General features: G+C 41.9%; 1 protein-coding gene across 1 annotated transcript in view; it reads left to right on the plus strand.

Annotated features, from left to right (window-relative positions):
* LOC126136758 (delta and Notch-like epidermal growth factor-related receptor) overlaps positions 1 to 18,202 on the plus strand; it is a gene marked incomplete at its 5' end in the record, with an annotated part of 583,816 nt that overhangs the window by 216,677 nt on the left and 348,937 nt on the right. Inside the window, one exon of the mRNA XM_049915208.1 lies at positions 917 to 1,083. Within this exon, the coding sequence (XP_049771165.1) occupies positions 917 to 1,083 (167 nt within the window). The remainder of the gene's footprint in view (positions 1 to 916; positions 1,084 to 18,202) is intronic.

The following is an 18,202-nucleotide window of genomic DNA, read 5'->3' on the forward strand; positions in this document are numbered from 1 at the left end:
TGTGGCTTAACAAATGGGTGTAGCCAGAGAACCACTGCCCTCTAGGTTGAAAAATTTTCACATTGCAGAGTAACATTTTTAAACTGTTCATCCGATTTTCCCAGCATCTTAGAGACACAGGTTCTCTATCAGCACAAAACGTTTACAGCGGAAGTGCTCGTTCAGTACAAACGCCTGAAATGGTATGGCTTTGACGAAGACCTGCAGTAAAACTCAGCTGACTGCAGACTACCCAGCTGAAGCAAAGCAATGCTCTGGTCCCTAATGGGACAACAGGGACCCAAGGACTGCCGTGTCAGCCTCTGTCAATGGCGAAAACAGATGGGAAAAAATCCTATGCAGTACTGCGTATCGAACTTGTGTGCTGTGTTTAGCAGTGAGACACGTTGACCATTGAACCAGGGAACTACCTCTCAGACTTAAAAAACATGGCTCTGAGCGCTATGGGACTTAACTTCTGAGGTCATCAGTCCCCTAGAACTTAGAACTACTTAAACCTACCTAAGGACATCACACACATCCATGCCCGCGGCAGGATTCGAACCTGCGACCGTAGTGGTCACGCGGTTCCAGACTGTAGCGCCTAGAACCGCTCGGCCACACCGGCCGGCTACCTCTCAGACTACTGTATATTTTGGGTACTGGGGTACAGACAGACATCTCAACAGTGTTGACCGCGCCACAACGCAACGACTATGCTCATATCCAGAACACAACCAATTGTCTTTTAGCCGCGCCTATGAACAGGTGTAGTTGCCTAAGAAAGTTTTCGAATGCACCTTCAGTGGATTCTCTTGTCTTAGTTCGATGAGTACTAACATCTCACAAAATATTCGACACTGTATTTTGACACCCTTCTATATGCGTCCTGTACCAGTGATACCTGACGGGCCCACGCACGTGCTCTGTGCTTCAGGCGGCGCCAGCCCGAGACGGCCGTGTACCAGGTCACCCGGCCGGGACACGACCACTGTGACGTCACGGAGGGCGTGCTGCTCGACATCACGCCGCTCATCGTTGACGGCCGCAAGGTCGTGACGCTGTACGACAAGGACCTCACCGAGGGCATCAATCTGCTCATCGGTGAGTCCCGCCGGCCGCGTTCCCTCTTCCTCTGTGCGTACTGGAAACACGTAGGTATTGAAAATCCGAGGCAGAAACCATCTCTACGGACATGCAACACGCTGCAGATGAAAAACGTGTTTGCAACTATTTGAGTTCTCTGTTGTCTGCCCTATGAGGTCTATTTACTGTAGGGTAGTCGGCCACAGGGGAACTTTTTGTACAGTTTCTCCTGTATTGTTACGACTACGATACGGACGTGTAACAATATTTATTTCAGAAACAGTATCGTCACTTACCTCTGAAGAAGCAAAGCCTCAACATAACAACAAAGCTGAACGTTTTATGAGACTAACTGGACACATTCATGCCTGTCTTACATTACAGTATCGACAGCGACCGCTCTGCGAGTAATATCACTCGCGAAAATTCTTTAATGTTGCTTGTGTTTATTCCTGAATGTTACCTGTGACCAGAACATTAAGATATCTTATTTACTCTAAGAGGTCTTGATGAGTTGGATAATGACTTTCAGAAAGCCAGAGTACGATGTCAGGATCGTATGACAAAGGTACAGATTTATTTTCTACGTCCAAGGTTCCTCTTTAAACATCAAAGATACATTTGGATGTCATGAGTAACTCCAAGAACTTAACAAAACCAAACGATTTACTTTCGAGGGAGTAAACATGCACAGCGGTTGGACAAAATTTCGGAGACACTGCGAGAAGTGCATGCTCGATCACAAATGCAGATGACGGACATGCCTGCAGGTGGGCTGTTGTATTTGACCACGAACGGCACATGTGCAACGTCCTCAGTACGTTTCAAGTGTGAGCCGTGGTCAGAACTGCGTTCCATTCCATTGTTGTTGTTGTTGTGGTTTCAGTCCAGAGAATAGTTTGATGCAGCTATCCATGCTACTCTATCCCCTGCAAGCTGCTTCATCTCCCAGTACCTACTGCAACCTACATCCTTCTGAATCTATTTTTTTATTCATCTCTTGGTCTTCTTCTACGATTTTTACCCTCCACTCTGCCCTCCAATACTAAATTGGTTATCCCTTGATCCCTCAGAATATGCCCTACCAAACGATCCCATCTTCTAGTCAAGTTGTGCCACAAATTTCTCTTCTCTCCAATTCTGTTCATTACCTCCTCATTAGTTATGTGATCTACCCATCTAATCTTCAGCATTCTTCTGTAGCACCACATTCCGAAAGCTTCTATTCTCTTCTTGTCTAAATTATTTACAGTCCACGTTACACTTCCATACATGGCTACACTCCATATAAATACTTTCAGAAACGACTTCCTGAAACTTAAATTTGTACTCGAAGTTAACAAATTTCTCTTCTTCAGAAACGCTTTCCTTACCATTGCCAGTCTACATTTTATAACCTCTCTACTTTGACCATCATCAGTTATTTTGCTCCCCAAATAGCAAAACTCCATTTCCTAATCTAATTCCCTCAGCATCACCCGTCTTAATTCGACTACATTCCATTATCTTCGTTTTGCTTTTGTTGATGTTCATCTTATATTCTCCTTTCAAGACACTGTCCATCCCTTTCAGCTGCTCTTCCAGGTCCTTTGCTGTCTCTGGCAGAATTACAATGTCATCGGCGAACCTCAAAGTTTTTTATTTCTTCTCCATGGATTTTAATTCTTACTCCGAATTTTTCATTTGTTTCCTTTACTGCTTGCTCAATATAAAGATTGAATAACATTGGGAATAGGCTACAATCCTGTCTCACTCCCTTCCCAACCACTGCTTCCCTTTCATGCCCCTCGACTCTTACAACTGCCAGCTGGTTTCTGTACAAATTGTAAATAGCCTTTCGCTCCCTGTATGTTACCCCTGCCACCTTCAGGATTTGAAAGAGAGTATTCCAGTCAACATTGTCAAAAGCTTTCTCTAAGTCTACAAATGCTAGAAACGTAGTATTGCCTTTTCTTAATCTATTTTCTAAGATAAGTCGTAGGGTCAGTATTGCCTCACGTGTACCAACATTTTTACGGAATCTAAACTGATCTTCCCCGAGGTCGGCTTCTACCAGTTTTTACATTCGTCTGTAAAGAATTCGTGTTGATATTATGCAGCCGTGGCTTATTAAACTGATTGGTAATTTTCACATCTGTCGACATTTTGAGTCGTAAATAACTGAACGTGGGCAAATTGTTAGTGCTCGTGTGATGGGCTATTCTATAACCAAGGTAGGCGAAGTGTTTGGTGTTTCAAGAGGCACTGCATCGAAGAGTTATAACGCATACGGGGAAAGTGATAAAACATTGCCCGCTAAGTCACAACACTGTCTAACGTGTGTTCTGAGTGATCCTGACAGACAGACATTGAAGAGGACTGCGATAAAAAATAAGAGGGCAACAGCTGCATGAGGCACTGCAGAACTGAAAGTCGCACTAGTGAACCAAAAAAAAAACCGGAGAGAGCTCCAGCAGCACCAGCAGCAGCAGCAGGGAATTGCGCGGAGAGCTAAACGTCACTGAATGCCCGTAGCAAGGGAACGTAGTGCCGAAGCCACAACACCTGGATTATGGAGCAATGGAAGAAATTCATTAGCTCGGGTGAGTCTAGTTTCACATCTGGCTGAGTTAACGTTCGCCGTATTCCGTCGCAAGCCTGTGGTGCAGACTGCTTCCTGCCAAGAAGGAAACCGGTCGGGGTTTCGGTGCCGATATTGGCTGCCATATGATACACTACTGGCCATTAAAATTTCTACACAACGAAGATGCCGTGCTACAGACGCGAAATTTAACCGACAGGTGGAAGATGCTGTGATATGCAAATGATCAGCTTTCCAGAGCATTCACACACGGTTGACGCAGGTGGTGACACCTACAACTTGCTGACATGAGGAAAGTTTCCAACCGATTTCTCATACACAAAAACAGCAGTTGACCGGCGTTGACTGGTGAAACGTTGTTGTGATGCCTCGTGTAAGGAGGAGACATGCGTACCATCACGTTTCCGACTTTGATAAAGATCGGATTGTAGCCTATCGCGATTGCGGTTTATCGTATCGCGACATTGGTGCTCGCGTCGGTCGAGAATCAATGACTGTTAGCAGAATACGGAAGCGGTGGGTTCAGGAGGGTAATACGGAACGCAGTCATGATGACAGGCATCGTATCCGCATGGCTGTAACGGATCGTGCAGCCACCTCTCGATCCCTGAGTCAACAGACGGGGACGTTTGCGAGACAATAACCATCTGCATGAAGTGTTTGACGACGTTTGCTGCAGCATGGAGTATCAGCTCGGAGATAATGTTTGCGGTTACCCTTGACGCTGCATCACAGATAGGAGCACCTGGGTGCACGAATGGCAAAACGTCATTTATTTCGGATGAATCCAGATTCTATTTACAGCATCATGAAAATCGCATCCGTGTTTGGCGTCATCGAGGTGGACGCACATTGGAAGCGTGTATTCGACATCGCCATACTGGCGTATCACCCGTCGTGATGGCATGGGGTGCCATTGGTTACACGTCTCGGTCACCTCTTGTTCGCACTGACGGCACTTTGAACAGTGGACGTTACATTTCAGATGTGTTACGACCCGTGGCACTACCCTGCATTCGATCCCTGCGAAACCCTACATTTCAGCAGGATAATGCACGACCGCATGCTGCAGGTCCTGTACGGGCCTTTCTGGATATAGAAAATGTTCGACTGCTGCCCTGGCCAGCTCATTCTCCAGATGTTTCACCAATTGAAAACGTCTGGTCAATGGTGACCGAGCAGCTGGCTCGTCACAATACGCCAGTCACTACTCTTGATGAAGTGTAGTATCGTGCTGAAGCTGCATGGGCAGCTCTACCTGTAGACGCCATCCAAGCTCTGTTTGACTCAATTCCCAGGCGTATAAAGGCCGTTATTTCGGCCAGAGGTGGGTGTTCTGGATACTGATTTCTCAGGATCTATGCACCCAAATTGCGTGAAAATGTAATCACATGTCAGTTCTAGTATAATTTATTTGTCCAATGAATACCTGTTTATCATCTGCATTTCTTATTGGTGTAGCAATTTTTCCGATGAGCACCATGGTTGCCCTGCAAGATTGCATTACTGCCAAGGATTATTTGTCTATTTTGACTGATAAAGTCCATCCCATGGTACAGTGTTAATTCCCCAGTGGTGATTGCGTGCTCCAAGACAAGACCCCTGTTCACGCAGCTCGCATTGTCCAGCACTGGTTTTGTGTTCTGTGAGTACGAGGATCCATCGCATCCGTGGCCACCACAGTCACCAGATCTAAATACTGTTGTGCCTTTGTAGCCTATATTGCATGATCGCTATCCGCCTCCATCATCGGTAACCGCTGAAGAGCAGATTACAGTTACAAGAATGGAAGGTCATAAAAGAGTGTTCGCAGTTGATAAAAATGGAGAAAAGTTGTAACCTATCTTTCATGTATCTCAGTCTGTTCCCTGAGAAATCAAAGAGAAATTTTAATATGGAATTAAATGCAGAAAGAAGAAAAGAAGTGGAAGGTGATAATTTAATTCTGTTAGAGGAAGCAAAGGATTGGAAGACCCGTTGAACAGAATATATAGTCTGTTAAAAATAGATTAGAAAATGAGCAACAACAACAGTCAAGCAACAGGAATGTGATGTAGTCCAATTAAATCAGGCAGTACTGAGGGACGTACAAGACAAAGACCTCAGAAACAGTCTACCAATTAGGTTCATATTTGGCAAGTCGCTTGCGTGCTACCTGAAATGACAGAAGGTGAGGTTCTTTTTCCTAATACCTCTTCTTATTTGAGAAAACTACACGTACAGTTCAGTATGCGCAGTCGACTCAAAATTGATGGGTTCGACAGATATTTGAAAACTTAGCATATTTAACCATCATATATAGTGTCCGCAAACGCACATTTTCCTAGAATCCGAGGAAAGAAACTGTCAGGACTGCCACTTACATACCTGTAAGCTACACCACGCTGGTGAAAGAAAGAACCGCTGGCGTGGCAACAACGTATTTTGTTGGAAGTGGACAATTCCCCATGGAACTTGGCTGATTTTGTTTTATTTGTACCTTTTTCCCATACGAACATTGAGATAAATAGAAAGGTTAATGAGGGAAGTCAGTCAATAAGAAATAATAATAAGTTATAGTATTTGAAGAAATATTTCAGAGCAAAGATCGAATTTAAATTTTTATTCTGAAAAGAAAAAAAGAGTTAGGCAAATAAGTTTCTCAAATTGCGAGTATTTTGATCAGTAGGGAATTAAAATTTTAAGCCTCATTGTATTAAACAATTCCAAGTAAAAATGCTCCGAATTTGTCACAAGGAACTATAAACAACCAACCCCATGATGCTTGTTTACGATCAGGCATTGGACATATTTTTGGTTCGAGGCTTCATAATTGCAATGTTTTTCTGGAAACCCAGCGAGAATTGGCCAACCGCACAAATGGACTAACGATCCGAATCATAATTCGTCCTCAACAGTGAGCACCGATTTTACAGTTACAAATGAAAGTTAATTTCCGAGAAACAAATATTTTAAATGGAAACCACGTCTGTTTTTCGCTGAATTTTCATGAGGAAGAATATAGGTGCACGAAGATTATATTCATTAGATATTCTTGATGTTGCAAATATATTTGCTGCGGGTGTTAATATGCCAAGTACCATTCATGTAGTTGTTTGGGAGAAACTGACCACACGTAACAAAATGAATGAAGCAGTTGTTGTAAGGCGACCATGATTAAAATTTTCATATTCTTTACTAATCAAATCGTTTGAGAGATTTATTCGACTACTTTGTTATTATTCATTGTTGTTTTACTTACATTATTAACCACCCAGTTCCTACCAAATTACGAAAAATACAATTAAATAATACAGCAGTTTTCCCTCAGAAATGGAGAATGGGTTCTCCGCTCCCAGCCAAATTCCTTGGTTGCTATCCAAGCGGCCCTTTCGCTCGCCAGTGTGTACGTTAGATGCCTGAAGTGGCAGTCATAACAATGTCTTTCCTCGATTTCTAGGAAAACATGCGTTTGTGGATCCTGAATATAGTGATGATGAAAAATGACCAGTTTTCAATTACCTACCGATCCCGTCAATACTGAGACGATTGAATTCCGCGTGTTCTTCTCAAAAACGGAGAAGTGTTGAGCCAAAAAAATCTTATATTCATTTATTTTATATTGTACACAAGCGACGTGCCAAATACGAGCCGATCCGGTTGGTCGTGTTTAAGGCCTTCCCCTTGTTACATTAGGAAATGAGATACTGGAGGAAAAAATCGTGACTATGGCAGAAATAAAGAGAAAATAAAATTAGAACTCATATAGCAAAAAAGAGAGAGGTAATAAAAATTTAAGTGTTAGAAGAGTTTCACGAAAATATTGGCATGGAATGTAGCCTCATATGGAAGGGAATCTGAGCAATAAACAATATAGACAAGAGGCGAGTAGAAGTTTTTGAATACGGCGCTATAGTAGAATGCTGAGTGCTAGACAGGTAGACGGGATAACTAATGAAGAGGTAATAAATAGAATTATGACAAAAAGACGTTTGTGGCACATCATGGCTAAAAGAAGGGATCAGATGAAGGAACACCTACTGAGGCATCAAGGTAAAGTTGATTCTATTGTGGAGGGAGGTGTCGAGGACTAAAATTTAAGGCCAAAGCTTCACTAAAGGAAAGAGGTTTCAAGTTTATGCAGTTTAACAGCAGTGCAAAGATGAAGAGGCTTGTACGGGAGCCGGCTGGTGTGGTCGAGCGGTTCTAGGCGCTTCTGTCTGGAACTGCGCAACCGCTACGGTCGCTGGTTCGAATCCTGCCTTGGGCATGGATGTGTGTGCTGTCCTTAGGTTAGTTAGGTTTAAGTAGTTCTAAGTTCTAGGGGGCTGATGACCTCAGATTTAAGTCCCATAGTGCTCAGAGCTATTTGAACCATTTTTGCTTCTACAGGGAAATTGCGTCACATTTTTCATTTATCTACCCATGGCCGTAGAAGATCACCGCACGAATGTTTGGCAATGTGTATTAAAATAACTTTGTTCATATCCAACTACTATTTGCATGTATGGTTAATGAAAGAAAAAACAATAAGTGATTGGGAAAACTATTTATAATTGTTTTCGGTGAAATTTCTGGGATGTATTTCGATTTATAATGAATTGCGAACGCCAATTTTCGGTAAAGTGATCCGTTATTCGCGGTTTGCCGCGAAATTATTGCCAATGTCTGAAACGCTCAGCAGTGTTAGTGAAGTTTATTTCCCGAGTGAGATACACACGAAGGAATGTCACTGTAGCAAAACTGCCTTCGCGTGATGCTCGTCTTGTAGCGAATTTCTGTCTTTAGATTGTTTCTTCAACCGGTATCATCCAAGGGAATGGAGTAAAACTTGCTGAAGAATAGCCATAATAATAAAATATAAGAATTCATATAAGAACTGATACATGAATGAAATATAAGAATATGAGTATTAAACAGGATAATCTCTGAAATTCCATATACACATATATTATGCAATAAATGCGTGACGTCTATTGCCAGACAGTGTTAATTTCACAGTTAGTATAACGCCTGTCTCCTCTGTCATGATGAGAAACATTCTTGTAGTAAACTGCTAGGGACATGGGTAGGTACACGGAAATAAATTAATAAATAAAATGAAATAAAAGAAATAAAACAATAATTTGATTTCGAAAACGGGGCACGGCGCTAGCCTCTGCACCACCCTTTCAGCCGCGACTACTGCATCCAAATTACGTCAACTTTGGCTTTCGTTTACTCAGAAACGTTCGAATATCCACGAATAAGGCGATGCACCTGTCTGCTTATCTTAACTCCTCTTTCACTGATCGAAGTTTTTGTGAAAACGGGTTACGGCACTTGTCGTGTTCTTCTCACTACTGAAACAAAAAGCACAAAAAGGAAGCAATATCTATCGCAGAGTTGCATCACAGCAGCTCGTCGGACGGTGGAGGGAGAGGCATCTGCCGCAGGCCCTGTGTCAGGAGTGTCCAGGAGGGTTCGTGCTTTCTCGGCCACTTCCCGTGGGCCTGATGGCAGATAGCTTTCGGGCGAGATGCGCTCCGAGATAGCCCACGCTGGACAAAGCACGCGGACGGCCACTCTCGCCGGAGAGCCATGTCGCAGGCCGGCCGCCCCTCTGACGTCACCCCCACCCTGCTGACGCGGACCACTCAGGGGACTACCTGCTTTCAGCCTGTCCCGTGCTGTGCTGCATACATTACTCTGGGACCACGTTTTGGCGGCGAGATGCTTATAAAACGGCGAAGCCTGCAGATGCCACACATTGTGTGACAGAAGATAATCCGAGTAGAGCTATAGTTCCGCACCATCCTCGTAGTTATCTGTGAGTGAACAAATCTGATAAGTATGGTGATGACACAATTAGCTGTTATATGCAAATAATTATCCGCAGATGTAGCCACTTATCATTACAGCAAAAGCGACTGGATAAAAATAAAATAGGTGTTTTGAAGTGGGTGCAATTCAGTTTTTTTCCGTAGCTTTTTTATTTTTTTAAAGCCTTTGATGCAGATTCACACATGCTGTCAACAGATTATTTACTTACAGGCAATTGCAAATGGCTGAAGTACATAACTTCTGTAAATCACCCTTTAGCATTCTTTTTATTATTATACAGGTAGTTATGACAATACAAACAAATTCAGTGATCGTGAGATAAGCGATTTTAATAGAAATAAAAGTAGTTGAGGAAGGAAAGAAAAACAAAAATATTGATTATTTGGAAAGAGAAACAAGAAGTAAATAATGATTATTTGCTACGGACTTGGACTGAGATAGAAGAGATATCATTGCATCCATCAAAAATATAATAGAAAAATATTTTTGCATGTAAGCATGAAAGATAAGTTATAGTAATGTTTTAGCAAGTAAATTAAATATTGTATTATACTTTCCCTCTCTATATGTATGAACTGAAGTCCTGTGCTCGGTTCTTTTGTATATCTGGTCTACCCACAGGAACTACTGTAGGTATGTTGTTACAGTCTTGGAATTAATTCGTCGGACTACATCTTGCAGTGTATCATGCGATAAAAGAAATTATTCAGATAGTTAAGGGAGACAAAAATGTAGTAGTCATTGGTGACTGGAATTCAATAGTAGGAAAAGGAAGACAAGGAAAAGTAGTAGGTGAATATGGAATGGGGGTATGGAATGAAAGAGGAAGCCGCCTGGCAGAATTCTGCATGACTTAATCATAGCTAACACTTGGTTTAAGGTCCGCAGCTCGTGGTCGTGCGGTAGCGTTCTCGCTTCCCACGCCCGGGTTCACGGGTTCGATTCCCGGCGGGGTCAGGGATTTTCTCTGCCTCGTGATGACTGGGTGTTGTGTGCTGTCCTTAGGTTAGTTAGGTTTAAGTAGTTCTAAGTTCTAGGGGACTGATGACCATAGATGTTAAGTCTCATACTGCTCAGAGCCATTTGAACGATTTTGAACTTGGTTTAAGAATCATGAAAGAAGGCTGTATACGTGGAAGGGGCCTGGAGACAATGGAAGGTTTCACATAGATTTTATGATGGTAAGACAGAGATTTAGAATGAGGTTTTAAATTGTAAAATATTTCCAAAGGCAGATGTGGTCTCTGACCACAGTCTATTGGTTATGAACTATAGATTAAAACTGAGAAAATGAGGAAATTTAAGGAGATGGGACCTGGATAAACTGAAAGAACCAGATATTGTAGAGAGTTTCAGGGAGAGCATTAGGGAACGATTGACAAGCACAGAGGAAAGAAATAGAGTAGAAGATGAATGGGTAACTTTGAAAGATGAAGTAGTGAAGGCAGCAGAGGATCAAGTAGGCAAAAAGACGAGGGCTAGTAGAAATCCTTGGTAAACAGAAGAGATACTGACTTTAATTGATGAAAGGAGAAAATATAAAAATGGAGTAAATGAAGAAGGCGAAAAGAAATACAAACGTCTCAAAAATGATATCGACTAGGTGCAATGTGACTAAGCAGGGATGGCTAGAGGACAAATGTGAGGATGTAGAGGCATATATCACTACGGGTAAGATAGAACCTGCATACAGGAAAATTAAAGAGAGCTTTGGAGACAAGAGAACCACCTGTATGAATATCAAGAGCTCAGATGGAAAACCGGTTCTAAGCAAAGAACGGATAGCAGAAAGGTGCAAGTAGTACATATAGGGTCTATACCAGGGCAATGTAATTGAGGGCAGTGTTATGGAAATGGAAGAGGACGTAGATGAAGATGAAATGGGTGATATGAATTGGATTGTTTTGGGGTAGGAGACCAGACAGTGAGGTCATCGGTCTTATCGGATTTAGGAAGGACGGGGAAGGAAGCCAGCCGTGCCCTTTCAAAGGAACCATCCCGGCATTTGCCTGGAGCGATTTAGGGAAATTACGGAAAACCTAAATCACGATGGCCGGACGCGGGATTGAACCGTCGTCGTTCCGAATTCGAGTCCAGTGTGCTAGCCATTGCACCACCTCGCTCGGTGGGTGATACGATACCGCGAGAATTTGATAGAGCACTGAAAGACCAAAGTCGAAACAAGGCCCTGGTAGTAGACAACATTCCATTAGAACTGCTCATAGCCTTGGGAGAGCCAGCCATGACAGAGCTCTGGTGAACAAGATGTATGAGACAGGAGAAATACAATCAGACTTCAAGAAGAATGTAATAATTCCAATCCCAAAGAAAGCAGGTGTTGACAGGTGTGAAAATTACCGAACTAACAAGTTAATACGTCTCGGCTGCAGAATATTAACACGAATTCTCTACAGAGGAATGGAAAAACTGGTAGAAGCTGGCCTTGGGGAAGATCAGTCATGATTCTGTAGAAATATTGGAACATGCGAGGCAATACTGACCCTACGATTTATCTTAGGAGACACTGTAGATCAAGGACAGACAAACCTAAGTTTCTAGCATTTGTAGATCTAGAGAAAGCTTTTGACAATGTTGACTGGGATACTCTCTTCCAAATTCTGAAGATTGCAGGGATCAAATACAGGGAATGAAAGGCTATTTACAACCTGTACTTATACCAGACGTCAGTTATAATACTTGAGAGGCATAAAAAGGAAGGAGTGGTTGGAAAGGGAGTGTGCCAGGGTTGTAGACTATCCCCGATGATATTCAATCTGTATACTGAGCAAGCAGTAAAGAAAACAAAAGAAAAATTTGGAGTAGGAATTAAAATACATGGAGAAGAAATAAAAACTTTGAAATTTGCCGATGACACTGTGATTCTGTCAGAGACAGCAAAGGACTTGGAAGGTCAGCTGTACGTAATAGACAGAGCCTTGAAAGGAGGATATAAGATGAATATCAACAAAAGCGAAATGCGGATGATGAAATGTAGTTGAATTAGGTGTTCCTTAGGGAATTAGATAAGGAAATGAGACACTTAAAGTAGCAGACGAGTATTGCCATTTGAAGAGCAAAAGAGCCGATGATGGTCGAAGTGGAGAGGATATAAAACGTATACTGGCAATGACAAGAAGAAGAGAAATTTGTTAACATTGAGTATAGATTTACGTGTCAGAAAGTCTTTTCTGAAAGTATTTGTACGGAGTGCAGCCATGTATGGAAGCGAAACATGGGAGATAAATACTTTAGACAAGAAGAGACTAGAAGCTTTCGAAATGCGGTGCTACAGAAGAATGCTGAAATTTAGATGGGTAGATCTCGAAACTAATGAGGAGGTACTGGATAGAGTTGGGGATAAAAGGAATTTGTGGCACAAATGCTCTAGAAGAAGGGATCAGTTGGTAGGACACGCTCTGAGGCATCAAGGCATAACCAATGTAGTATTGGAGGGAAGAGAGGAGAGTAAAAACTATAGAGGGAGACCAAGGGATGAATACCTTAAGCAGATTCAGAAGGACGGACGTTGTAGTAGTTACTCGGAGATGAAGAAGCTTGGATACGATAGAGTAGCATAGAGAGCTGCATCAAACCAGTCTCTGGACTGAAGACCACAACAACAACAACAACAACAGCAACAACACCTTGCAAGTATAGATATCGATAACTGGCCAAAATCGGCGAGATTATCATTCTCAGGATGGATGAACTATCTATATATATAATTAAGTTTATACATAGCCATCAATGCGTGATACCTACTAGCACTGGGCCAATTTTTTCATATGTACTTTATTTTTATTTTGTATAGCGCGGTGTTTCACCTGCGTAGCTATTTTCAAGTAAAACGTTTAACCTGTTAAATACATATGTTTTGCGTTACAGTCATATAATTCCATGAGCAATGCTTGATTGGCTGGGCTTAATAGTTGCATGCATGGTATCCAGACGTATATAAACAGTATCTCACAGATAGGCCATTTACAGATGTGAGGAAGCAAATACACAGTGTGCACCACTTATGAAGATATTTGACAGTAACCAAAAACATATGTGTTTACTGGGTTAAAAGTTTTGAAGATGGCTGGAAAGCCGAAACGTCGTGGTATACAAAAAAAGAAAAAAGCTAACATAAAAAGAACACCCAATGCATGAAAATAATTCCTACAAGAAATTTCAGTTCATTTACAAAATTATCATTGACCAAAAGGGAGACTCAATTGGCCTCAAGTATTTGCCTTTGCGAATGTTCTTTACCAGATAGAAATACTACAGAACTGGCGCGGTAACAAGAACAGTTCGGTAGACACTGCTTTAGCTTACAAAGTGTGAATACGCGTAGATGAAGAATGAGGAAAGTCAGAAGTTCACAGAACATTAAATCAAAATCACAGATCGTGACTGCAGCCTGAAGAACAATCCCGAAAACATATGAAGCTGGCGTTTGCTGTGGACCTCTTTTTTTTCCTCTCTTTCTTTTTTTACCCCGCTATTGCAGATCATTGCTCATGTGTGTTACAAAGGGAAACTAAAAAGAAGGGTCACTTGGCGGCCGTTTTATCGAGCTGGCTTTATTGTGTCGGCGCGTGCACGCCACCGCAGTTAATGGAGTTTGTGTGTAGTGCGTCCCACCGGCACCGCAACACATCTGGCAACGGAAAAACTGCAATATCGCGGCGGTAACAGCCGTTTCTCTGTCTCACAAAGCATTTTTACTGCCCAAAATCAGCGTAGTGGGCATTGTAGCATTGTATCTCGCCCGGGACTAGCACGTAACTCCCGCATCCACGTTGTAGAAAAATCTCCAGTGAAAACACTGCTGAGAAACACTGATCTATTTCCAAATTGAACTAAAAAAAACTTAGGTTGAAAGGGTACAGTACCGCCCGACATTGAAAATAGGTAAAACATACTTCATTATTCTTGTCAGGACAACATATTTTTTTCTAATAATAACTCAATTTCAATTAATACAGCGAAGCCGGATACCAGTGTCTGAAAGAATGACAATTTATTTATTTAATTGATCACATGTGCACTCCCACAAAATAAATCCCTACATTCAGTTTGGTGAGATCTGTGAAATGAATGAATGTATGGTCGTCTGCTAACCGCAGATAGTGTGTGGGAATATATGATCATCTTTGAGACGATCCTTTGGCCACCTTTGGTGGAACCAAAGAGATGAAACGTACCGGAGCTTTGATCGCCTGAAATGTGGCTGACCAATACGGTAGCATGGTCTTCCCCCACCTCGACAGAGGTGCGAGATGACCTGAAGAACGGCCATGTTTCAGCACTCTGCCGCTGGATCTAGTGTTGGTAAGACCTGTCTTAGGCGTGCTCCGTAAGGTGAAATACTTAAGAGTAGTTTAGAATACTAATTTCTCTATTTCAGGAACTTTTGTGGGGAGAATTAAATGTCAGGCAGGTAATATTAATGGGATCGTAGTAATCTTCGGAAGTGACCAAAGGTCACAATGAAACCACGTGTAGCAATAAGTTGAAATACTTCCGAGTGCTTAAGTTAAGCTGAATTACTAGCGTGTGTACTATAAGTTGGAAATATTTAAGAAATGGCGTGTGCAGGACTTGAAATTAGAGACGAGTACTTCCACGTGGTGAGTACTGTGTGAGTCTCAATCTGTGTATGAGACAAAGGATAAAGAGAAGTACTCGTCCATGGCATCAGTTGACGACTCGCGTGTGTGATGAATAAGTTCTTAATATTACTTTGCGTGTTGTGTTTCCGTGTGACGCTTGATTCAAACTATAATACTCTGAGAGAGAAGCAAGGTGAGTCAGCCGTCTATCCAGCAACGCCACTTGGCTTGCATTGCACAGGAAGACGTGCATATAACGTCCAGAGTTCGTAGTAGGAAAGAAAAGTTACGAAGTGGGGCAGTGTCGTGTGAAACTGGGATGAATTTTAATTGAAGTGGGAAAGCTGAAAGTGATGTGATTATAACGTTGTGACTATTCCTTGTTTTGTATTGTATGTTGCCAGTGTGATGTATTTAATGAAATTTAAGTATGTGTGGTTTGCATGGGAGAGTAGCAAGGTAGTTTCGGAGGTAGTGGGTTATGCATGTTCCTTTTGTACCGCTCGGTCTTGAGGAAAGTTTCATGATGATGGTTGTGAGAGTCGAAGTGTGAGATATAGCAAAAGATCCACCATCCTATCCAGAAAGTGCACTGTAGCATTAAATAATTACGAGACCATAAGTTAGAGAATCACCAATGTAAAGCCATGCCCACTGGGCGGAATTTCGCATGTGTTATTGTTGTAGGTTATAGAATTTGTGTGTTTAGGTTATAGAATTTATCGGAATAAATAAGATAGTGAAAAGAAAAAGATTGGTGGCCTTTTCCTTCGAATTGTATCTTGCCATGATATCCAGAATTTATAATGTGTGCGCCATTCATATTGAGTGCGATGGCCACGTGTTGATCAAAGCCGTTAAATAAAAAAGAAAATGTGGTATTGCCAGTGCGTAGTGAACAGTCAGAGTTGTGTAAATTACTAATAGTCAGATGTGCGTTTCCGTTGCGTAATATTCATACAGAAGAATAATTTGTAACTTAATTGTGAGTACTGGAGTTCATGTTACTCGATAAATAAGAATGAATCCACTCGCTTGGCAGACCACTAATCTTGCAGGCCTGACTGCTTGATGCCACAGTATGAGCAAGGCATGTGGGTGCCTCTCAAGGTGAGGTCCCAGTAAGAACGAAAAGCTTAACATATTCTGATCGTATGCACCAATGTTTTACTGGCGTAATTACGTGAAATATTTCTGTCTTTACGTAAGCAGTGTTTGCTTTCATAATAGTTGAAACAGACACAAGCTACAATAATATTTCTGAAATAAATTAACCCTCTGTGGAAAACGATTACGTAACATTATTACACCTTTTGCAGTAATAAGTAATTGTTTCGATTACTTTAACAATATTAATAATTATTGTGCAACTTTCAGTAGAAAAACTTTCTTTAGTATCTTTAAGGGAAAGACTGAATAGAGTATGACAAATTTATCACAGCAACGAAGTGGCTATAGGGCTGACAGATAATGATTACATAACATCCACTGTCATAGAGGTAAAAACGAGCAGAGCTATTAACAGGAAAATGCACATTACTTTTGTCGATTTGGAAAAAGCGTAAGACAACATCCCAAGATCTGAGATTATAAGTGCCATGAAGAGAATAAAATTACAAGATAAATGCCTTGAAATAGTTATGAGAATGGACAAAGGTACAGAACCAATAGTAAAGATGCGTAAAAGAAGAACACGGAGCTTCAAAGCCACCAATGGCATTAAGAAATTTTCCAGTCTAGCTCCCATTACTTTTTGACGTAACATATACATAGACCAAGCGTTGGAGGCACGGTTCCAAAAACTGTTGAGGAATGAGTGTGTTAATTGGACAGGACAGAATGCATTCATTACTTCTTGAAAATGGCCAGCTAATTTTCGAAAATAACAGACAAGGTATGAAGCACGTTCTGGATAAATTCCAAAAGGAATACAGAAGATACGATCTAAAAATTGATTTCCTTAAGACAGAGTACATGTGTATCGGCAGACCAGGTAGGGATTTAATTCTCAAAACTAAAAAAATAAAAAAAATTGTGAATTGTTTATATTTAGTTTCTATTATATACTCTGACGGCACATATGACAAAAATATTGAGACCAAAGCAATGTATATACTCTGATCGTAATACTGTTTTCGCCATTCTTATTGTAACAAATACTGCACCAATTAGCATGTTTTCCGGCTAATTACTTCTCTTAATGTTATTATGCTTAATTTTTAATTCGTAGAGTTATCAAATTGATCATGTAGAGTGCTACGACACCGCACTGCCACGTCTCGGATCCCCGGCAGACAGGAACAGAACATAAAGCGGCAGGGTGTCTGCTTGACGGGACGCACGCAAGAGTCGCACAGTGAGGGCCTCCGTGATAACGCGCGGATGTCGTAGCCGTTTCGTCCGGAAGCGTGGCTACAGTAGAGAATGAGGGGCCCACGAATCCGCCTGCGGTGCCACGTAAATTTTCCGCTGTACATCCACCGTCAGCAATGAAGGCCGTAAGGCACATCCTCTGCCCATACCTCTCAATGGCGGGCGCGTACTCAGCGTCGTTCATCACCTGGCCGTGCAGAAAAAGCTCTGCAGTGTGAAATATAGAAGGGGGCTATCTAAATACAAATGTACACCTATGAGTGGCACTCATTAAGTAATGCAACACATTTTTTTCTTTCATGAAGCAGGTTGGTTTCATTCAGGATTCCAATAACAATATTATTCCCCACTCGTCTGGCTACAAAACCATATTTTGCAACATGATTTCCGTTCAGTACGACTGCATTACGCCACCTTATTGGAAGGGCCTGTATGCCTGGATGGTACCACAGTACTGTCGGAGCTAAAGTCTTGTTGCATCAATAACCTTTCCATCATACAAGTATTGCTTTCTGCTGAGTGCACTCTTCATTGAGCCAAACAGATGAGAGTCGGAAGGCGCGAGATGTGGGCGTCCCAGTTGGTGAACGACTGTGTCAGTGCTACCAACAGAGACGCCCAGTTCCGCAGCGAGGTTTCAGTCTGACCTGTCGATCACCTTGAATGAGAGTGTCTGCAAGTTCCAACACTGCTGTCACGAGAGTTATCGGACGGCTTTGTGCGACATTGTTAGATCTCGCTCAAAGACTCGTCGTGCTTTTGTTGGCTACCAGGTCTC

The sequence above is a fragment of the Schistocerca cancellata genome, chromosome 1 (genome assembly GCF_023864275.1).
Source record: "Schistocerca cancellata isolate TAMUIC-IGC-003103 chromosome 1, iqSchCanc2.1, whole genome shotgun sequence".
In the NCBI taxonomy this organism is placed as follows: Eukaryota; Metazoa; Arthropoda; class Insecta; order Orthoptera; family Acrididae; genus Schistocerca; species Schistocerca cancellata.